At 49.8% G+C, this 22,734-nt stretch overlaps 2 protein-coding genes across 2 annotated transcripts; one reads left to right on the forward strand and one right to left on the reverse strand.

The window, feature by feature from the left end:
• Nucleotides 1-224: 224 nt before the first annotated feature.
• Nucleotides 225-10,780, reverse strand: PPT1 (palmitoyl-protein thioesterase 1). The gene is made up of 9 exons (XM_065421663.1): nt 10,660-10,780; nt 8,365-8,474; nt 6,701-6,828; nt 6,161-6,231; nt 4,977-5,079; nt 4,782-4,872; nt 3,964-4,062; nt 2,956-3,027; nt 225-772 (listed from the first exon to the last, which is right to left on the reverse strand). Exons 1-9 carry the CDS (start codon nt 10,769-10,771, stop codon nt 650-652), a joined length of 909 nt encoding a protein of 302 aa, XP_065277735.1. The 5' UTR covers nt 10,772-10,780; the 3' UTR covers nt 225-649.
• Nucleotides 10,781-12,408: 1,628 nt separating this feature from the next.
• On the forward strand, nt 12,409-21,610 carry LOC135893663 (sodium-dependent phosphate transport protein 3-like). The gene is made up of 12 exons (XM_065421523.1): nt 12,409-12,530; nt 13,900-14,057; nt 15,109-15,314; nt 15,685-15,918; nt 16,198-16,285; nt 17,007-17,093; nt 17,999-18,117; nt 19,515-19,676; nt 20,038-20,170; nt 20,258-20,405; nt 20,843-20,933; nt 21,479-21,610. Exons 1-12 carry the CDS (start codon nt 12,409-12,411, stop codon nt 21,608-21,610), a joined length of 1,680 nt encoding a protein of 559 aa, XP_065277595.1.
• The last annotated feature ends 1,124 nt before the right edge of the window (nt 21,611-22,734 follow it).

Genomic DNA, 22,734 nt, shown 5'->3' on the forward strand with positions numbered 1-22,734 from the left:
GCACCCCAGCTGCGCCACTGACCACCTCCTGCACTCCCAACTCCCTGCCCCAGCCCAGAGCCCCCTCCCATACCCTGAACCCCTCATTCCCATCCCCAACCCACAGCCCTCACCCCCACACCCCAACCCTCTTCCCCAGCCTTGAGCCCCCCTCACACCCCAAACCCCTCATCCCCAGCTCTGTTGGGTCACGGGCATCAACAATTTTCTTCAACTGGGTCGCCAGAGAAGACGTTTGAAAACCACTGAACTATGCTCCAGCAAGTGACTGGTGCAGTTACATTAGCTTCTTTGAAAACCATACAAAACTTGCTAACACAGAAACCTAGTCTGGGTTGGGACCATATGCTACACCATAATAGCATATTAAATTTAAACCTACTAAAATTTAATCCGTGCCACTTCTAATGCACTCTGACAACAACCAGCAGACTAGTATGCCCTTAAGTACTTGGTTAGCCCTCGAACCATGCTGCAGCAGCTTTGTATGGGGGGACGTGCTGTTATGCAGTAAGTGGCAGCTTAGTTTGTTAGCTACAGCAATTGGATCCAAGCTAGAACTTAACAGGGTGACTTCCTCCGCCTTGTATCAGGAGCTTGGTCTAAAGGAAGTCGCCTTTTCTTGTCAGGCTGCTGACACAGATCGACTTCAGTGTAGGAAGGGGATGATGTTTGTATAAAACCACTCTTCAGAAAAGCGAAGGTGATCTGCTGCCACAGACAGGAATACCAGCTTTCCTGCCTTGTCCATCTGCTGCAGCCCCAGCTGATCCTACAAGAGAAGAAGACCAGCATGAAAGTAGGCTACCAGAGATGCTTTAATAACTTTCCAAAGCACCTTAGTCCCATTGACTTTCATGGGGACTTAGGTGGTGGTTTGCAGTGTTGTAGCCATGTTGGTCCCAGGATAGTAGAGAGAGTAGGTGGATGAGGTAATATCTTTTATTGGAGCAGTTTCTGCTGGTGAAAGGGACAAGCTTTTGAGCTACACAAAGCTGAAGAAGAGCTCTGTGTAGCTCAAAAGCTTCTTTCTTTCACCAGCAGAAGTTGGTCCAATAAAAGATATTACCACATGCATCTTGTCTCTCTAATGGGGACTTAAGTTCAGATTGGTTCAGTGTAGCTAGAGTGCCTCCCATTTAACTTTTGGAGGAAAAGATTGCGATACAGAAATACAAGAGCAGGGATGACCAAACTTACTGATCTTCTGAGCCGCATACGACAATCTTCAGAAGTTTGAGAGCTGGGGGTGCACCTGCCGGAGCTCAGGGCTTCAGCCCCACTCCTGCTGAAGGCCCAAGGCCCCCCGCCTTGCTGGGCAGAAGCCCCTATCCCACCACCCTGCTGCAAGGCAGAGGTCCCGAGCTCCCCCTGCCCCAGTCCGGCAGGTGGAGAATGTGGGGCTCTGGGAGCCACACTTTAACTGTAAAAGTGTCGTATGCAACTCGCAAACCATGGTTTGGCCACCCCTGTACAAGAGTAACAGCAGATAACAGACCCATGCCCTCCTGTCCTTGACTCTTTAATTCTAACACCAAAATTATCTACAACTAGTGTGGATCCCACCGTATCTTCCATTAGGATCTACTCTTTACTATTTTCTCACTTCCGGGCATTGATTATTTACAAGAGTTCCCCTTGTCTCTTTCTGGAATTCAAGTGCTGTCCCTGGCCCCCCATCATCATTGCCAAGCAGGGGAGCCCTTTACTATAGTCTGCAACAGAACAGACCAATGTTTTGTTGAGAATAGGTGTGGGTCAGTTACAACAGCCCTTGGAGTTCAGGCTGTATGGAAATAGCCCTTTCCTTTGCGTGGGGGAATTAGATGGCATAATGCAACTGCCCTGCTGGGAAAATGGTGCATGGGCTGCTGTGAGAAGCATGAGCTTTCAACGGCTTATTTAAAAAGAAGGGAACTGTATAAGTGCAATGAAAGCTGGACTAGGACGGGCCCCAGGAACCAGGTCTTCCCCGCTTCAAAACTACCTGCTAGGTTGAGAATGCAGTGCTATTTTATCAAGGGCTCTCACAACATTCCCTGCGTCCTGTTGTGAAGGCCATGGGCCAAGTTCATGGGTTGCTGCAGTGAAGCATTCATTCATTTCCCACACTTAAAGGATCTCACACCCAAAGGGAGAGGCAACCCAGCTGGCCAATGTGTGCATGAGGCTGTAATCAGCTGGTAGTATGTGTGCCACTTTTAGATCGGTTTTTAACTTCAATGGAGTTACTCCTGACTTAGAGCAGTGTAAACAAGATCAGCATTAAGCACACTGCACATATTGGTAGCCTAGCCATTTTAAGATGGTGTAGGCTGAAGAAATTGTGCAAGCCATACCCAGTGAAATATGAATACCAGGGACTCTCTAAAATAAATAAATAAACCCTCATCTGGTGCAACCTAGCTTGTTCCAAAGGCCTAATTTTGCTCCATAGAAGTACTTTTCAGCTAAGTTATCTCCAGCAGAGACTGGAGGAGAAAGGCTAGGTCAGGGTGCTGGCCTATAATTCAGAAGACCGGAGTTCAATTCCCTGCTCTGACACAGATTTCTGTGGGACCCTGAGGTACTGAGGCTCCTCAGTTCCCTATCTGTTCAATGGGGGAAACAGTACTTGGGAGGATAAGCGCATCTTTCTTGTGGTTAATCAGCAGATCCAGCCTTTTCCTTCCATGGGAACTAAGTTCAGAAACAAAATGCGATCTCTTTTATATGAGAGAGAGAGAAGCTAGATGGTGGAACCCTGCCAAGATTCCTGGGGAGAGCTTAAGCTACTTACAGTGGAGACATAGGGTTGCCAACCCTCCATGATTGTCCTGGAGTCTCCAGGAATTAAAGATTAATCTTTAATTAAAGACGAGATGTCATGTGATGAAACCTCCAGAAATATGTCCAACCAAAATTGGCAACCATAGGGAGACAGGAGATTCTTCCATAGAAGATCCAGCTCTTTACCTTTGTGTACAGCGAGGTCTCCTGCAGGGGGATGGTCTCCTTGGCTTGCCCACTTCTATAATATCCAAACCACTACAGAAGAAAAACAAGGAGACAACAGGGCTGTTGTAGAAACGAGCTTATTCTGCATCTCACCACTGAGGCCTATTGCTGGACAGAATGTTCCTCTGACTGAGGAAGAGATGGAGCTCCTTGCCCCCACTTGAATCCACCAATGACTTCTTCAGATTGAATAAACCCCAGAGAGCCCTGCTATCAAAGGGCAGGACAGAAACTTTAACATCTGAAGAACCCTTGATTTACAAAACCAGTTAAAGTTTGAGGGCCAATACTGTCCTTACCTAGCATCTCATAGATAACGGCAACTCTTCAGAGCATGAAATGCTCATCCTTAGGCTTACACTGCCAACATAAATGATCAGGTTCTGTACATTCCAAGACCAACACCTTGTGTCTGACCCCTAAACGAACACTATTCTTTCAGAGTCATGGTAGGGTGAAGTTAAAGGTGCTAGAACAAGGTTCACTGCAACCCTCATCTGTGCTTAATCTGATACAAGGCAGTCTTAATCTAGACCATGATGTATTTGAGCAACTTTCCTTCCACCATAGCTATCCAAGGCCGTTATCGCCAGTCAGGTTGTCTGAGCTCCACACAATGGTTCTAACAGATTTGGATCATCACAGGGACTTTTTGGTGCAAGGATCCTGTCTGAAGAATTTCTCTCCCTGAGGATGTCTGCCAGAGACCACCTATAGCCACCTACAAGGTTTGGAGCATCTTGACCGCACCAAGACCATTTGCCCTTCCCTTTTCTGATTTTCTTTTGCCCAATTTATTTGTGAAACTGGCTGGACCTACATTAGTGGATCCAATTTTGGTTACTGCATCCTGGATTTGTATTCAAAGTTGGGCACCATTCATAAAACTAGACAATGACAAAGACATGAGCAAGTGAAAGCTCCCGTCTCACTGCCTTATCCCAAGCACCTCGAGGAGTTGCTCACCTCTGAGGCTGGAGGGTCTACCATCGAGTCATTGAGAAATTTCACCATCACAAACTTTTTCAAAGCCATCAAGTTTTTCTTGTAGGTCTCGTTGATGCCCTGGGAAAGATGTCAGAACAAAAACGACGGAATCTTGTCAGAAATAAGGCAGTCTGGAGTCTCACTGAGATGGGGGCAGCAGATGACACGCTTGTCACACACTGAAGCTGGACTGTGGCTCTCAGCACGCCAGGCTCCTGACCCTGCCACCGCAGTGCCTGCCTCCCTCCCCGTCAGGGAAAGGACAGCCCATGATCTCAGCTTGGGCTAGGGCTAGTCAGGGCAGATGCACAAGACAACACTAGGAATGCATGACTGGGAATCCAGAACCCCCACATTCTAATCCCAGCACTGACACCAACTTCCTATGATGATGTCACTTATCCCCATTTCACAGATGGGGAACCCACCCACCCCCACCTCACAGGGAGTTTGTGGGGATTAACTGGTTACTTCAATCTGCTTTGAAAATGGAGAGCTATACAAATCTTGATTCTTATTACACAGAAGAAGGCGGTCACCACTCTGCTGCCATGCTGTGGAGCAGCAATTGTGCAGAGAGCCACAAGCAAAAATATCTGCAAGAGCACTGGGAACTGTACCAGACACACCGGGACGAAGGGTGCTACCTTTTGGCCATCCCTACACCACAAGGGAAAGAACCACTAAAGAGTTAAACCTGAAAGACCCCAGCCATGAAAACAACAAAGGGAAGAAAATCTCAGCCATCCCAAATAACAAGCCAGGCTCAGAGCTCTAAGCATGGCATCTGCCCTTACCTTCTCCTGATTGATGTCTGCCAGGAAGATGCTGTTTTTCCGGTACTCATCTTCCTTCACGGGGTCATGCCAGTATTCTGCCTGCACTAGGCTGGATGAGAGAGAGAATAAAGCTCACACTGGAAACACACAGGCCAAAGGAGTATCTCACCTCAGCCTTTGCAGTCTGCATGGTCCCCCGCCGAACATACTCACCGCTCCTGAATCACCTTCGTGTAGACGCCAAGGTCCAGCATCTTTCGGAGCCAGTCACAGATGCGGGACTTCTCCCCGGGACAGCGTGGAAAGCCAAACACACCTGGGGCAGCAAGTTGTGCATCTCTAGTCAATGGTCAGCACTGAAAGCCACTGAATTGCAAGCACAAATGAAGAACCACCTCCTCCTGACACAGCAACTGGAATTACTCCAAGGAATCCAGCTGTCTCTAATCCTATAATCCCATTACAGACAGCCTGCCCCCAAGGCACTATTACATGGAGAGAACTCAATGTTGTTTAGCTGACCAGCAGAGGGCATCATTGTAGAGAAGATGGTCATACAGATAAATGGAAAGGCCTCCTAGCTCTTTAGTGACCTGAAGCTGCACTATTGTTCCTGGCAGCATATTGTGCAGAGTGCACTAAACAGAGACTCACGCCATGGGGCTGCCACCAGTTCCCTTGGGAGATTACTCCTGTCTTGGAGCTCTCACTGGCAGAAGTTTTCCTTGGTATTTAGCCATTTTCCTGTCTTGAATTTCATCCCCTTATCACTCATTTTACCTCCTTGAGCCACCCTGAATAATAATTCTCCCTCCGTGGAGTTTAATACTTCAAATGCTGATAGCTTCAGGTCCCTGTCACCCAATCACTATTTGGCCAATCGCAATAAGTTTAGTTTTGTGGGAGCTTCTACACCAGATCAGGCTATTGCTCTCTGCAGTCCAGTATCTGCTCTAACAATAGCCAATCGACGATGCTTCTGACATAGGTAGAAGGGAGCGACCTGGCTAATTGGATAGTCACATACATTGGGAAGATTCCTTCCTGACCCCTGAAGTGGCCAGTTTGCATCCTGAAGAATGACATTTGTCTGTCCCTATTTTAGCTTGGAACTACTTTAATAGGTTCACTGACAGACATTAATCCTAACTCAAGATCAGCCCAGAACACAACAAGCACTCGCCTAGTGATCAAATCCATTCAGGAGACAGGCAAAAGTATCCAGTTATTTTATTTCAAATGAAAGTAGGTCAAAAAGAGGCTTTCTGTGGGGGGCCTTTGGGAGCAGGGGAAGAGGGGTTGTTTTATCCCACCAGCAGCTCCCCCTCCATTCGCTACATGCAGGTTTAGGAAGCAGGGATGACACAGAGGACTCTAGAAACCAAAGAGGGAGTTACCTTGGTGCTGCCCCCCAATGGAAATCAAATTGAACATTGGAGGAGAAGGACATCTCTGTGCCACCGCCCTCCTGGGGAAAAGAGAAAGGGTTTAGCTTCCCCCTCCTATACAGATGCTAGGATGTTTGTATATAGCACTTTAAATAACCGTATTCAAGCTCTGCCTGCGACCAGCTTTAAATTAGTTACTTAGGGACTTTTGAAATGTTATCCAAAGTCCCATCAATGGGACTTGCGTGCTTTTGAAAATATTGCCCTTAACGGCTCTGTGCCTCGGTTTCCCCATCTGAAGAAATCTTATCTGTGTTACAAAGGTGTTGTGAAGGTTAGTTTATAATTGTACAGTTCTTAGAAAGACTCCTACGAATAAAGCATTTTAAAATAAATGTATCCTCGTGCCCAGAGAACACTTATTTACATTTTATTTTGAACCCTATGGGAAGGTGTTGGGGAGAGAGGGAGATTCCCACCTGAACTTCTGTAACCTAAAACATTTGCCCAAAAATAAATAAATTAAATTAAATCCAACTGTAAACTTACAGGAACTGGCCTCCCTGGGAGAATCCCATAGAATTGTAGCCTCCTTGCAAGCGAGGGTCCTTAGCGAGTTTGTCACAAACCTGCATCACTTGTTTGTTCACATTCATGAAGTAGCTGTTCTCCATATCCTGGGGAATAAGCCAGAGAAACAGATGGGCAAATTATCTTTGCAATGGGCTAATAGGTTAGTTTTAATCTTCTTGTTCTTCATAGGGACTAAGATTTCTCCTTAAATTCCATGAGTTATAGGTAGGCCCCAATTTTACGAGACTCCCTTTGTGAACTCCCAGCCCAACCGTAAGCCGTCATATTTCCCCTGCCTTTATTAAAGTTTGGATCCTCCCTGGACTTCCACAAAGCCAAGGTTTACCTGCACCCTCTATGAATCCAGGTAACAGGACAAGTCACCCATTATTGTGATAGCTATTACTAGAACTACACTCTAATACATAGCTAGTAATGTAAGCCTCTTGGCCATATATAGCACAGTCAACAATACAGGTGCAGGAGCCAGGCTATATCTTTGTTACACTAGTAAAACACAATATAAAAATGAGAGTTTAAATAAAAACATGCGCTTAGCTTAATAAACAGGAAGGGACAAATATCTCCCTTAAAAAGCATGGGACCTCATCACATAGTTAATAGCTGTAGAGCAGGGGTGGGCAAACTTTTTGGCCCGAGGGCCACATCTGGGTATAGAAATGGTATGGCGGGTCATGAATGCTCACAAAATTGGGGCTAGGGTGCAGGAGGGGGTGAGGGCTCTGGGGTGGGGCCAGAAATGAGGAGTTCAAGGTGTGGGAGGGGGCTCCAGGCTAGGGCAGGGGGTGTGGGGGGTGAGGGCTCTGGCTGGGAGTGCAGGCTCTGGGGCGGGGCGGGGCTGGTGGGGTTTGGGGTGCAGGAGAGTGCTCCAGGCTGGGACCGAGGGGTTTGGAGGGCAGGAGGGGGATCAGGGTTGGGGCATGGAGGGGTGGCTCAGGGGTGCAGGCTGCTCCCGGAAGCAACAGTATGTCCCCCGTCCGGCTCTTACACAGAGGCATAGCCAGGCAGCTCTGCTGCGCATTGCCCTGTCCGCAGGTGCTGCCTTTGCAGCTCCCATTGGCCACGGTTCCCGGCCAATGGGAGCTGCAGGGGCAGCACTTGGGGCAGGGGCAGCATGTGGAGCGGAGTCCCCTGGCTGCCCCATGCATAGGAGTTGGAGGGGGCACATGCCTCTGCTTCTGGGAGCCGCGCAGAGTGGCCCCAACCCTGCTCCCCAGCTGGAGCGGGACAAGCCCCAGACCCCACTCCCCAGCGGGAGCTCAAGGGCCGGATTAAAACGTCTGGCGGGCTGGATGCGGCCCGCAGTTAGCCCACCCCTGCTGTAGAGGTTTCAAAACACTAATCAGTGGGTTTGGGTATGAATCCAATTTGAATCAGGGATTTGTCACATCCCTAGTTTTCTTCAACATGTGATTAACTAGACTTAGTCAGTTTCTCCAAGACAAAGATGTTTGATACAGTAAAAAGGTAATAGTGAAAGCTCTGTCTGTGTCTTTATGGATCTACGTCAAAAGCAGAGACTGTAAATTATTTACAGCACCTTTAAGAGTGCACAGTGATCACTAACCAGAAATACTCAATGAAAGCAGAAGCTTTACATAGGATAACTGTGACTTTACCTCTACCGCGTTGTTTCCAATCTGTAGCGACAGAACGTAAATTCCTGGTATTTTGTTTTCCACTATTTTTTTAATGTATCCTAAGCTTCCAGGGTTACAGCAGCTGTCTCCTGCAAAAAGGATAAGGGAAATTTTCATCAAATATCATAAAACCATCGCACACTCGATGGCTGAGGTGCTGAATACCAAACTTCCAACCTCACCAGGGAAAGCAGCATGCATTTTGTCAAGTGTCAAAGCAGCAAATTTTCACGCTCATTGCACAAAGCCGCCTCTGTAAATGAACCATTTGAATGCACTTCCTGGTTCCAGCTCACGGTGGCCTCCTTTCACTTTCTTGCTAATAAGTTCATGACATTGATTTAGACTATCAAAATATTAAAGCCAGCATGGACGCTGAATTCTCACCCAGCCTTCCAGGCCTTTCCCTTATTCCCATCCTTACGGAAATTCTTTGCTGCAATGCTTTCCATTTTGACTGAACTACCATTTGAATACAAAACAGTCTACACACAATGCTACAGAGGTTCAGTACCCCGCTCCCACAGGAATATCTTATTTGTGGTATCTTTGGCCCAGACACTTCCAGAGGCGTAGTCTAGTGGTGCAAGCTTAGGCCTGGGAGCCAGGAACTCCTACATATGAATTGAGTGTGGCAGAATTCAATTTTTGTATATATAATTTTGACCAATGTCATTGTTTATGTTTAAGATTTTTTTAGCTCTTTATTCATTTAAATGTTCACAGTTGTGCAAAATTATGGGGGGGAGAAAACTGGAGACGGTCAATCAGTTAATGACAGACATTGAGATTCCGAAGTTAAAGCTTTATAACCATTAAAACCAAGTGTCAACATGTCAAAATATACCAGATAAATACCCTTAAATCTCTAACAAGTTCCAAAGCAGCATTTTTCTTACTTTGTCTATCTGTAAATTTTAGTTCTCATTTATGGAAATATTTTTTGTCAGTTTTTGTGCATACAGTGAAATAGGTGGCTACCAACACTTACCAATACAAATCTAATCCTTCCAAACCTAATTTCTGTCCAGGCTCTTACACTGCCTTTCTTTAAGGCCTTGAGCAAGGCTTTCTGTGCCCAAGTCTCCCTGTAAACAGGGCTAATATCTAGACAAGGGTGTTGTGAGGATTACTTACTGTTTGTAAAAGCAATAAGCATTATTACTATTATTAGGTTGAACTATCCTTTACAACGCTTATCATCTCAGGTAATAAGAAAAAATGGAGGCAACATGATCAAATGGAGAGGGCATTGGACTGGGAGTCTGGATTCCCCAACTCTACCAGAGACCTGCCTCAGTTTTGCCATCTGAAAAGTGGGGATAATGATATTTGTAAACGACCTATCAAGGTGTTTATTTAAAATCCTGCCAGTGCTACAAAACATAACCACGTTAAAACTGGTTTGTGAAACTGCAGGCAAAAAGAAAGCACATGACAACATTACTGGATCACAACCATGTTTAAATGTGATTCATAATGTAGACAGGGCCTAAAATCGAAGATAACTGAGTAGGGAACTCTCCCAAAGGGTGCTGGGCATCAGAGTAGTTCAACTCTTTAGAAGTCACCTTGATCCTTCATTCGCAGTCCAACTTCCCACACATCTATCACTACTTCGCTTTCTTCCATCCCCATTTCACAAGGAATGGGTGTTGCCTGCACTGTGGTATCACCCTTCTGGCAGTTAAATGAGAGTCACGTGATGAATGTGGGTTGTTTTTTTTTATTCCAGACAATCTGAAAGGTGGCCAAAAGTGAAGTCACTAGGGCAGAGAGCACAGCTGCTTGTTTGGACCTGTGCGCACACTGGCTAATAACCTGCTTTCCACCCTCCCCATGTAAGATCCCATGATCTCTCAAGGCAAGCACGCTCTGCACACAGGCACCGTCTCTAACCCAGCAGCTGGGATTAGGGAAGCAAGAGATCCAGCAGGGAAGTAGTAAAAAGCACCGCAGAGAACGACAAAGGCTGCACTGCACAGGAGGCTCGTAGTGCACGGAAACACCGCTTCCGCCCCCAGCTTCCTCTCTGGGGGCGGGAAGGGGGAATAAGAGCGGGGAGGCTGGTCAGACAAGGGCCCCCAGGCCCTCCCTTTGCAGTCCTGGGGCTGAGAGCATCAGCCTGACCCCCCACCCCTGCAGCCCTTGGCGGGGCAGCAACAGACCTATAACCCGCCCTCAGCCCTGCAGCGCCCCCTTCCCAACCCGCCCCCCGCTGCACCGGGGGGGGGGGTAGCACCAGCCTCGCGGCGGCCCCGCCCCAGCGCTCACCCATCCCGTGCCACATGACCAGGGGCACCGGGCCCGCGCGCTGCCCCGAGCAGCGCCCGCCGACCAGCAGGCAGGTGAGCAGCGCCACCGGCACGAGCCTGAGCGTCGCCATCTTGGATTGTCACATGACCCGGCAGCAGGTGGGCGGGGCTCTGGGGCCGGAAGTGGGCGGGGCAGCTGGGAGGAGGCTGGTTGTGGAGGGGCGCCCTGGACTGGGGGGGGATATAATAGAGCCGGGGGGCTGCAGGGGTCACAGGGGATCATGGGAGGAAAGGGGAGATGATGGAGCCATGGGGGGAGGGAGCTGGAGGGATGGAGGGGTAATGGGGGTCAGAGGGTGATAGATCCATGGGGAGAGGGGGCTGCAAGGGGTCACAGGGGTTGATGGGGCAGTGGGAGCCAGAGGGGTGATAGAGCCGTGGGGAGAGGGGGCTGCAGAAGTCACCGGGGATGATGGAGCCATGAGGGGAGGGAGCTGCAGGGGTCGTGGGGGTCAGAGGGTGATAGAGCCATGGGGAAAGGGGGCTGCAGGGGTCACAGGGGATCATGGGAGGAAAGGGGAGATGATGGAGCCATTGGGGAGGGGCTGCAGGGATGATGGGGCAATGGGGGTCAGAGGGTGATAGAGCCATGGGAGGAGGGGGCTGCAAGGGGTCATGGGTTGATGGGGCAGTGGGAGCCAGTGGGGTGATAGAGCCATGGGGAAGGGGGCTACAGAAGTAACCGGGGATGATGAGGGGAGTTGGGGGATGATAGAGCCATGGGGAGAGGGGGCTGCAGTGACCATGGGGGCAGGGGCTGTCCTCAGTGTGATTTGACAGCAAGATAAGGGAAAGTGCCTTTTGATTTCAGAGTGATGTATCACCAGGAGAAGAGGGGCAGGTCAGTACCAGGGTGAATAGACACATACCCACACCCCTGAGACTGTTCAGCCCCTGCCCAAGGGAGGGCACATACAGATGAGTAAAAAGGCCGCTGAGGGATTGCTGGGATTCCAGCCCTAATGCAGACCAGGCCCCTCGTCCCATTGCATGTCCCTGCCCAACCCCAACGCTATCTCCACTTCTGTAAGAGCCTGAATCCCCTATTGAGTTAGACTTACGTTTATTAAAACTGCCTCTCCCCGGCTGCCAGTGCCCTGCAAACCCATTAGAAACACGCTAGCAGCCAGTCATCTGCAAGAGGGAGCTTCTTGTGCATCATAAGTTGGGTGATTGACGGGGTTCCAATCAGCTACACCTGTACAAATACACTAGCAGCCCTGGGGTTGCTCAAGCGTCACTGAGAGCAGCGTGTGGCCAGCAGAGTCCCTGCTAGTCATCACAGTAAGTAGATATGACTGAATACATGCAGTTCTAATGAAGAAGGTCCCATTTTCACATAGTCTGTGTTCACACTTAAAGGCTACTTATATGTGTGTGTAGACAGGAAGAGTTCTAGGAGAACCCAAGACTGGCCAACAAATTTAGCTGTAAAGTACCACAATGGTAGGCAGAGACAGCCTCCCTCTGTGGCCTTGGGCATATCACTTAATTTCTCCTCCACTAAATCTGGGATAATAGGTACCCCATAGGGCTGTTCCTGGTCTTAGCTAATGGTGGTGAAACACTGTTTCATCATCACTGTTTTTAGCCATCCATCTCCAATTTACTAACAGTTTAAATCTAAAATGATTTTAAAAACCAGGTGTCAGTGGCCTACTAAGGAGTTAAATAGCACAGCTGGTGTTTGCCAAACTTATTTTGTCACATGGCTTGCCTCTCACGTGACTCACTCTTTGTTCCCAATCTGAATTCGTGGCATCCCTGCAGGAATGAGTTCCCCCACCCTGTATTGAAAAACAAGAGGAGGTTTCTGCTTCTGCTTCATCTGTGAGTTGATTGTTTGGATTTGATTGCTAGAGAAGTTGCAGTTAATTCAGAAAATCAGCGCCAATCTGCTTCACTTTGGGGTGGGGGGAAGCTGCCCAGTTATGTAGTTGTAGGTGGAATTTTAGTCTGGGAGGGTTCTCTCTTTGTCACGACAATTCTCTGCTCCTAGCACATCTTACTTATCTACAGGGATCCTAGTTTTCCCTGATTAAAAAAACCAAAATTCTCTGATAAAAAACCATAAAAATCCGTGTTTTCCCGCTATTAAAATGAAATACTGAACTTTAGCTTCCCTAACCACAATATATATATATATATATATATATATATATATATATATATATATAGGTATCAGTTGAACGCAATGTTTTATTGATATATTTACAATATTTTAGCTGACAAATTGAGCCTTGCTGCCCAGGGCTGACAGCCGGAGTCCTGCCCACTCTCCTGATTATCCAACTTTTTGATTACCCGATTTGGCCCCAGGCTCAATTAGATCTAGGGTGACCAGATGTCCCGATTTTATAGGGACAGTCCCGATATTTGAGGCTTTTTCTTATATAGGCTCCTATTACCCTCCCACCCCGTCCCGATTTTTCACACTTGCTGTCTGGTCACCCTAATTAGATCAGATAATCGGGGTTCCCACTCTATATGTTTTTATTTTTTCACAAAATGTAAAAGCTAAAGATTCTCTGTTAAAGCACACATTCCATGTCTTTTTCTGTGGCAAATGGATTTCTAGGATCCCTGCTTATTGGGGGGAGGGATAGCTCAGCGGTTTGAGCATTGGCCTGCCTTGTGAGTTCAATCCTTGAGGGGGCCATTTAGGGATCTGGGGCAAAAATCTGTCTGGGGATTGATCCTGCTTTGAGCAGAGGGTTGGACTAGATGACCTCCTGAGGTCCCTTCCAACCCTGACATTCTATGATTCTATCTCTATGTGTCAAAGAATGTTTCAGCTTGGCAGCTGCCCTCTGGAACAAGCGTTAGTTTACAGTATACAGAGTGTGGGTGCAGCGGGAGGCTATTCTCTGAGCAGTGAGGAATATCTGCAGTAAGGAATAGCATCCAGCCATGCTGAAAATAGGGCTCTCTATCTCACTGGGAGGCTGTGACGATCAAAGGCAAAAATAGGAAGGACCACACAAGACTGGGCCTAGAAGTTGATTTATATCGTTGTAAATCACATTGTTCTTAAAATGTGTCCCATCTGCACTAGACAGGTAGTATTCATATTCCACAATCCTGCAGCGGTCCCACGATGGGGCTTATTGCATTGTAGGAAGAACTACAGGAGGTCGGTAGCGAGGAGATGGTCCCCGTGCCTTTGGTTCACTCATGTCTAAGACTCTTCGTGTTCCAGAAGTTGTGGAGACGCTCCCGGGAGGAGGACTAGGTGTCAGCTTTGCTTACAGGAGAGAATGCAGCAAAGTGCTGAGAACGCGGAGACAGAGGCCTGCCTAGAGTCGGATCAGGAAGATGCTACCCCTCTGCTCAACCAGCAGTTATCACTTGGGAAAGGTAAATCTACTCGAGGGTAACGAGAGGTGTGATGTAGTGCTCTGAACATGGGACTGGGACCCAGGAACTTCCGAGTTCTAATTCTGGCTCTGACTCTTGGGCAAGTCACGTCCCCTCTCTGTGCCTCAGTTTCGCCCTGTATAATGGGGATGGTAAAGCTCAGCACCCTCCCAAGGGGCTTGTGAGGATTAATCAGTGCTGGTAAAGTGGATTATTAGTGTGGGAGGGAACCCTCTCCTGAAAGGACACGGTCCCCTCTGTGCTCAGGAATGTGTGTGCTCCCTCCTGAACTGCTCTTGGGTTTCTTCAGGAGCTGGGTAGATAAAGTAGGGATGCCAGATCAGTGCCAAACAGAAAAGAGAATGGCTGGGACTTGGACCAGTTCTCAGCACTGACCCTGAAGTAATTCTCTACTTCAACAAGAGTCCTGGCCCTGACCTGGCTGGCCTGCTCTGGAGACAGCAAAGGGGAAATTCTCTCCCATCTCACTGGGTGGGGGATGTATGTGTAATGATGCTGGGTGACTGCAGAGTGAGGTTTCAGGAGGTTTGGTCTGGCCAGAGATGCCCTGGGGTAAAGCTGTGTGGGCAGTGGGGTCTGGACGGCCCTGTCCAAGGTGTAAGACTCTGAGGAGAATGGTTTGTGGTTGAAATAAGAAGACTGTTGGTGCTACCTGGAGACATAGGTGCAGGAAGTAGGAGTGCCCAGATTTTGCTCTGCTGCTGGCCCGGGGTCCTGCTTGGCCACCAGCCCCAGGGTCCCGGCAGCTGGCCTCGCACCCACCCTTAGCTGTGGCCCCAGCCTTCGCCTCCTTACCCCTGTCCATGTCCCCGCCTCCCAGAGCCACAGCCCTGCTCCCGGCCCCAGCTCTAGGGGGCAGTGAGGGCGCGGACAGGCGTAAGAGGGGTGCGGCTCAGCACCCCCACTCCAAAAACTGTTCCAGTGCCACTGCCTGGAGATCCCTCGCAGCCAGGGGTGAGGGGGCACCTCCAGGGTTAGTCTGCAGCCTACCTGACCGTCTCTGGCTTGTTCTGGTTGTTCTCCACCCCAGGCCTCTGCTCAGCTCGCTACAGCCTGGCTCTCATCCTGCATTTCTCCCTCTTCATGGTGTATTCACTCCGGGTCAATCTCAGTATCGCCATCGTAGCCATGACGAACGGCACCAACCCGGGCAGCCTGCCCAATATCTCCACGGACGTGTGTCCCAATCGCTCCCACGCTCAGCCCAATGACTCCCACCGAGAATTTGCCCAAGAAGTAAGTGTAAAGGCAGGGCCAGATCCTTTCACCAGCAACTTGGCTCTACCCCTTGGCTTTGCACTGTGGACCAACTCGGCAGCAATGAGGCGCTGTTCAGAGAGGAGCTTTGGGGCTGTATCCACTGCACGCGTGTTTAAACGAAGGAGCCAGTGTAATACGAAGGAGCCAGTGTAATTAGGAGAGTGCTGGTCACCTGACTGGTGACAGGTCTGTGCACACAAGCCACTTACCCCTTCCTGGAGGAGTCCAGGCCTGTGAGAATGGTTCTCCCTTGGGCTGGGTTTTAAAGCTGCTGCAGTGTCCCCTCAAGGGACAGTCCTCGGTTTTGTCTCCCCCGTTTGATGCAAGCAAGTTCTGTCTCCTCCAGGCCCCCGTGTACGACTGGAGCGCTAAGACCCAGGGCGTCATCCTCAGTGCCTTCTTCTACGGCTACCTCTTCACCCAGCTCCTCGGCGGATACTGGTCGGGAATGTTCGGAGGGAAGCTAGTGTTGGGCTGCGGGCTGCTCTCTACCTCGGCTCTCACCCTTCTCGTGCCGCTGGCAGCTAGCCTGGGAGCAGCGTACCTCATTGGGCTGCAGGCACTGCTGGGCATGGCAGAGGTAGGGCCTTCCCTTTCGAGCTCTTGACTCTCAGCGGCTTGTGGGTTTATGTGTGCAGCCCCCTCTGTATGCATGGCATTGCAGAAGAAGTTAACAAGTCAGGATTCCGCCCCAAAGAGCTTACAAGCAAGGGATGATGACAAACCAAAGTCGGGGGAAGGGTGGAGCAAGGGTCATAGCAGTGAAAGATCATGAGGTCTGCCAATGCTTTCCCCAGGTATCGCTCCCAAAGCTCCCGCTCCCCTCTGTGCTCACGCACTCCTGTGTTTTCCTTGGCAGGGGGTGATATTTCCAGCCCAATACACGCTTTGGGCAAAATGGGCTCCCCCCTTGGAACGCAGCAGGCTCATGAACCTCGCTGAAGCTGGTAAGAGCAAGTGACTCTCTTTGCTGCCAAACCAACTTTCCCTGTAGTCCCAGCCCCCCGTCCTTCTGTGTAAAGGAGAGATCTCTTGATGCTGCCTTTTCTTCCGCCACACTCCAGACAAGCAGCTCCACTTACAAGTTGCAGAAACCTTCAGATTCTAGACCAAAGGTCCTTCATGAAGAAATGTTGGCTGCACATCTCTCTCTACTGCTATTTCTCCCTTTCCTACACAATATTCCACACTCTTCATCCTTTATCTCCTCCTCCTTTATCCCCTCTACCTTCTCTTCCACCCTGTCTTCTCAGTTCTGGATTACATAAGAACATAAGAACGGCCGTACTCAGACCAAAGGTCCATCTAGCCCAGTATCCTGTCTACCGACAGTGGCCAGTGCCAGGTGCCCCAGAGGGAGTGAACCTAACAGGTAATCATCAAATGATCTCTCTGCTGCCATCCATCTCCACCCTCTGACAAACAGAGTCTAGGGACACCATTCCTTGCCCATCCTGGCTAATAGCCATTGATGGACTTAACCTCCATGAATTTATCCAGTTCTCTTTTAAACCCTGTTATAGCCCTAGCCTTCACAAGCCTAGGCTTGATATGGCAGGAAGAGTTACTATAGGATAGTGTGGGGTAAGCACTGGGAAGCCCAGGTCATCTTCTGTGGCCACCACTGTATCACCCCTCGCTGTGAACTCCTCTTCATCTGCTCCTTAGGATGCACTTTTGGGACCTTCATCACCTTCCCTGCAGCTGGGATCATCTGCCAGTACCTGGGGTGGCCTTACAGCTTCTTCATCTTTGGTGAGTAGCTGTGGTTTCCACTGTAGCAGATTCACTGGCAAGTTAAGCCACACAAGAGCGAAGCGTATGAAGGTTTTTTCGTTGCCTCGATGTGAGGAGTCAGGGCTCTCAATCCAGTTGCTAATATAGAAATGTCCCCCTTCAGAGAGACCACCATCGCGATCGGCATCTCCAGCCAGAAGGGCTGGACTTCCCTCTTCCTCCTTCAGCTCATGATGGAGGTCTGTTGGCTGGGCGGTATGGAGGAGGCTTGTGTTGCTGCTGCCCAAGTTGTGTCTACTCTGTGGATGAGAGCTCTCAGGGCTGTCGGGTTGACATCTTTCATTTTAAAGTCTAAAAGTATAGGCATCAATAAGGTACAGAATGTGTTAGTCGGCAGAGCCCCTCCAGTGGCCTTGAACAGGAAGGAGTGTTCCCCCACCTCAGTGGTCTCTGTCTCTCTGTCGATGGCATTTGCAATGCACCATCATATTGAGGGGTCTGTGACTGGGCAGATTTCCCACTCCCCCCTTCACACAGCACACACATATAGAGGGGCAGTGCCCCAAATTCTCCCCCGTCCAGCACTTCCTTCCTTCTCACACTAAGGAAAGCCAGACATGAACCACAGCCTGAGCTGTTTGGTGTTAAGGCAAAAACTCCTGCCTCAACTACCTAATTCCTCCTTCCCCCAAGTGGGGGGGACAAACCCTTTTATACCGTGGATTGGCACTAAAGGGCCCCACCTGGTCTGTCTGCCAGCATGAGTCAGCAGAACAAACCTGCCCCTCCCTTCAAGACCCTCATACCTGACAGTCTGTCACAGAGCTGCAGTGTCTTGCCTGCCCATCTCCGTTGGTATCTACCCACCTGTGCTGCCGTAAGATCCGAGACAGGAGCCATTGAACTGTTCCCCTTCTCCATAGGTGGCATTGGCTGCGTTTGGTGTGTGTTCTGGTTCCTTCTCGTCTATGAAGATCCTGCATGTCACCCTCGTATTAGTACTGGCGAGAAGGAGTACATTGTGTCATCACTGGCCAATCAGGTTCTTTGAAAGCCTTTTAACTCTGACCTAGTTTTCCCCGTATTCCCACCTGTGAAAGTAGAATGAATTATATTGTAAAAATAGAATGGATTAAAGAAATGCTGTATGTACCTTTAAGCAGAAATAAGGAATGCTGAAATACAGGTGTCAGGAAAAGGAACATTAAGGCATAAACAATGAGTCCACTTAAGCTAATGGTGAAACATCAGCTGGAGATCTGTAAAAGTTAGTAAGAAAATTGAATATGTATGTCTAGCCTCGGGTAAACTTGTCAGTTCTGCTTTCTTAGGACTCACAGTTTGTCACACCTTTGAACAGAGCTTGGGACAATGAGACCTTCTCCAAGTGAGCCCATCTTCAGGGTTCCGCTGGGTGTGTTATTTACAGAGCAGTGCAAACGTCTGTGGCAGAAGAGGGCCCTGTCCCAAGGAGCTTACAGATTAGCTCAGACATCGATATAGAGGATACATCAGAGAAGAGATCAATGGGAAGGGGCTAAAGTCAGGGCCAGGGAAGAGACCGGCCTGCCTGTGGTTCATGAAACGTGCATTTTAAGGAGGAATTTGTCGTAGCCAAAGGAGGTCTCTTGGCATCTGAACTGGGGGAGGCAGCTCCATGTGATGGGAGACTGGAAGCCATATGGGAGGAGATGAAGCTTGGGAGAAATAGAGGGAGCAGTGGGAGGAGTCAGAGGCAATGGGAGATGTAGGCCGGGGCTGGGTTGTGCAGGAAATCTGAGGTGAGGGCAAGGAGCTTGAATTTGAGGCAGAGGGGTCTGAGGAGGAGGGTGATGGTAAGAATTGTAGGAGAAGAAGGTTCCCTAAGCTGTGGTGTTTTGGACTGAGTGCCGGAGTGTGCACAGGTGAGCTGAGAGATGCCCAAGGCACGGATAGAGCATCAGCTGCAGGGATGAAGAGGGAAGGTTGCATCCTTGAGGAAAAGGCACAAGGATTTATCAGGGCTGGATGTGAGGGGAGAAGAGGGCAGAGAGGCTCAAGGGAGCCACAGGATGAGTTGGATCACGGACCGTCACAGGAGGGGAATGGGCCTAAGAGGAAGGACGAGAAGTTTTGATACATTGAGCAAAATTCAGCCCTGACATTCGCCTGTACAACTCTACCGACTGCACCTGGAGCCCAGCGCTCTGACGTGAGCTCGGCCTGTTGGATTTGAGGTGTCTGTGGCAGGTCTGGGAAATGTCAGATGGGAGACTGCACAACTGGGAGAGTTGAGGGATTACAGGGGGATCCAGGAGTCAACACAGAGCAGGCAGCTAAAACTCTGGGAGGAGGTGGTGAGACCAGGGAGAGACTAGACCACCTGCCTATGGGACATTGACAGAGCCAGGAGGAAAAGGAGCCCGCAAAAGAGGCACTAACTGGTGCCTTTCCTTCAAGGGCAGCTCTCATGGACGCTCCCTTCCACTCCTGGCCATGATGAAATCGCTGCCTCTTTGGGCCATCGCAGTCGCCTATTTCTGCAATGACTGGCTGTTCTACACGCTGCTGACGTCAATGCCAACGTACATGAGTGACGTGCTCCACTTTGACATCAGAGAGGTGAGCTCTGCCGTGGTGCCCCATCGCTCACCGCCGGGCCGCTCTGTCTCCTGAATGGGGCCATCCAGAGGGATAAAAGTTGATGCTAACCAATTCCGAAAGGCCTGTTAAACCTCAGGCTTCAGGGCTTAGGCCAGTTTCCGACTACTAGGGGTGGGGAGGTTTCTTTCACCTTCCTCCAAAGCAGCCGGTTGGTGCTAGCCGCTGTCAGAGACAGGATACGGGGCTAGATGAACCTCAGGTCCAATCCAGTCTGGCAGTCCCTACAGTCCCTCTGAGCACATCCAGCCAGATCTGGTGGTGGGGGGGTCCCTCTCGCTGCTCTGTGCAGAATGGCAAGTCTCTTACCTTCTCTCTACAGAATGGGCTTCTCTCTGCACTTCCTTACGTTGGGAACTGGCTGGGTACCATCGTGTCAGGGCTGCTGGCAGACTTCCTCCTGTCCAAGCACATGTTCAGCACAGCAACGGTTCGGAAGCTCTTCTCGGTGCTGGGTAAGGACAGGTGCCTCCTGCCTCCAGGTTCTTTCAACAAACCTTCGCCCGGTCAGCCACATAACCCATGTCCCCTTCTCTCCCTAGGGATGATGCTCCCAGCCGTCTCCCTGGTGGCCGTGTCCTACGTCGGCTGCGATTACACGGCAGCTGTGGTCTTTCTGACATTGTCCGTGACCGTAATCAGCATGTGTGGGGCTGGCTTCAACATTAACCAGATCGACATTGCTCCCAGGTGAGACCACCAGGCCTTCCTCCTATCTCCTGCTCCGATTGGCTCCAGGGCCCAACATGTTGGCCCATATCATGTCCATCACCCCAGCCCTCAACTACTTCAGCTGCCTTTTGCTTCTTCTCTCCTGGATCTTCTGCAGCTGGTGGCATCTGAAGCCAGACAGGCAAAACCAAGGCACAGAAGCGCAGGCTCAGAGCCAATTATAGCAGTGGGTAAAGGCTCTTACTGTCTGTCAAGAGGGCAGGCAGGGACCAAGCTGAGGCGCCACTGCTAGCTGGTGGACTCTGTTACGTGTATAACAAGTTTATTCCGGTGGCACTTGCTCTCTTTGAAGCTCTCCAGGAGGTTGGGGGAGAGGGAATTGAAACCTAATTTTCTCTCTTCTTGCAAGTCCCTCTTTGCCTTGCTCAGGAAATTTTCCCTTCCCTTCTCCCCAGATACGCTGGGTTTCTGCTGGGAGTCACAAACACCTTCGGAACGGTCTCAGGAATAATTGCTCCCACTGCAGTTGGGATCCTCACCAGCCAGGTAATTCAGGGCTTCTCTGGATGGCCGTATTGGAGGCTCTTTCTCCTAACACAAAAATATGCAGAAAAGAAAGTGGAGTTGAATACAGCAGATTGGCCCAAGAATGGTTTCTGTGCACTGAATCAAAACATAGCCCTGGCTAAGCTCTTGAAACCCACGTGTGCTAGGCAGCATCCACATTGCCAAATGTGTCCAACAAGTACCTAAGTCATGGAGAAGAAGCTCTTATGATCCAAGAAGTAGGGACTCCTCCCGACATGGGCTTCCAACCTGGATCTACTTACAGCTGGCGGGGGGCGGGGAGACTGCTGGAGAATGGGACAATAGGGACAGCTTGGTCCCAGTGATGACAGAGCCGCTTGAATTCAGCGTAGCAAGCAAGGAATTCCCAATCAGAATCTGAGGAGTTAAATCTACAGCTAGACAGGGAACTGGTACAGCAAGTCTTTAGCTGAATGAAAGCTGGGGTTCAAGCCCCAGGTGCTCTCCTGTGGCGATAAGAGGGAATGGAGATACTAATTACCCCTTGTTTGGTACCCCCCCAGGACCTCCTGACTGGCTGGAGGAATGTCTTCTTCGTGTCAGCGGCCCTAAATCTCTTTGGCCTGCTGTTCTATGTAGCCTTTGGCAGTGGAACTATCCAGGACTGGGCTAGAGAGGACACTGCTCTCCAATGAAATGCCAAGGCATGCTGCCAGGAGAAGAATATGTAACCAAGGCAGGAGGTGGAAAACACCCTAGTGAACATAGATTAGTCAAGAAATCCCACTTCTCGTTCCAGCACTGGATACCCGAATAACGAGCCATTTGTTTTCCCAACCCGCACACCCAACTCTTGAATCTCTGCCCTTTTCTCACATCCTTCCTCAGCCTTCGCTTGACCCAAAGCACCATTGGAATGCATGTGTGTGCGCAATAGATTTGGGAGGTAGTGTGTCCTAGTGGATAAATCAGTGGCTTGCAGCTCAGACCTGGGTTCTGTTCCCAGCTCTGCCTCTGGCCTGCTGAGTGACCTTGGGGAAGTTACTGTCCCTCTCTGTGCCTCAGTTTCCCTCATCTGTAAAATGGGGCTAATGACACTACCCTCCTCTGTAGAGTGCTTTGAGATCAGTTGATGAAAAGTGCGGGGTATCATTAGGCATTAGGTATATATGGGTGCCTGAGTTCCAGTCTGGGGGAGGGTGAAGGCTTTGGCTTCAGGCTCTGGCCAGGTTAATAGGGAATGTACAGAAGTGAGGTATTTTAGAGTGTGACTAGCCATAATGGGCCATCCAGCGGAAGAGGTGGAGGTGGAGGAGCATTCATGTATTTGACCACAAATTGGATGGTCCTCTGCAATCTAGCAGGCCCTACCTAAGGACATTAAGCCCTACTGGAATAACAGCTGCTAGGTCCTTGTTCAGTGATTATACCAGCTGATCTGTAATAGCTACAAGTGGTTGTAGCAGGGAGAATGCCCCTTTAACGGCTCGGAGGTGGGGGGCAAGTCAGCACTCTTCAGTTAGCCCTGCTACACCTGTGCCAGGTGTGGGAGGGACTTAAAACGAGGAAAGCCTAGCAGCTGAGGTCTGGAACTGACTGAGGCCTGCCAGAGGCCCTTGGCTGGAAGGTGGACCAGGAGCTGGGGTTAGACTGGCTGTTGCTGCTGGGACCCCACCTATAAAGAGCCAAAGATTCTTTTGATGTTGTTTTTGGATGAGGCCAAAGGGGCTTGGTAGGAAGGCCAGGTCACATCTACAACAGGAGAAGGCCAAAGATCTTGTGGGGAAATCAAGGCAAAGTGGCTGTGATGCCCCACTAC

The sequence above is a fragment of the Emys orbicularis genome, chromosome 23, assembly GCF_028017835.1.
Source record: "Emys orbicularis isolate rEmyOrb1 chromosome 23, rEmyOrb1.hap1, whole genome shotgun sequence".
In the NCBI taxonomy this organism is placed as follows: Eukaryota; Metazoa; Chordata; order Testudines; family Emydidae; genus Emys; species Emys orbicularis.

Coding starts and splice junctions, on each gene's coding strand:
- PPT1 (XM_065421663.1), bottom strand. CDS start 10,771: ATGGCGACGCTCAGGCTCGTGCCGGTGGCGCTGCTCACCTGCCTGCTG. Junction 8,475..10,659: donor GGTCATGTGGCACGGGATGG/GTGAGCGCTGGG, acceptor TCCTTTTTGCAG/GAGACAGCTGCTGTAACCCT. Junction 4,063..4,781: donor CAGACATCAATCAGGAGAAG/GTAAGGGCAGAT, acceptor CATCTTTCCCAG/GGCATCAACGAGACCTACAA.
- LOC135893663 (XM_065421523.1), top strand. CDS start 12,409: ATGGCTTGCCTCTCACGTGACTCACTCTTTGTTCCCAATCTGAATTCG. Junction 14,058..15,108: donor GCAGTTATCACTTGGGAAAG/GTAAATCTACTC, acceptor TCTCCACCCCAG/GCCTCTGCTCAGCTCGCTAC. Junction 16,286..17,006: donor CATGAACCTCGCTGAAGCTG/GTAAGAGCAAGT, acceptor TCTGCTCCTTAG/GATGCACTTTTGGGACCTTC.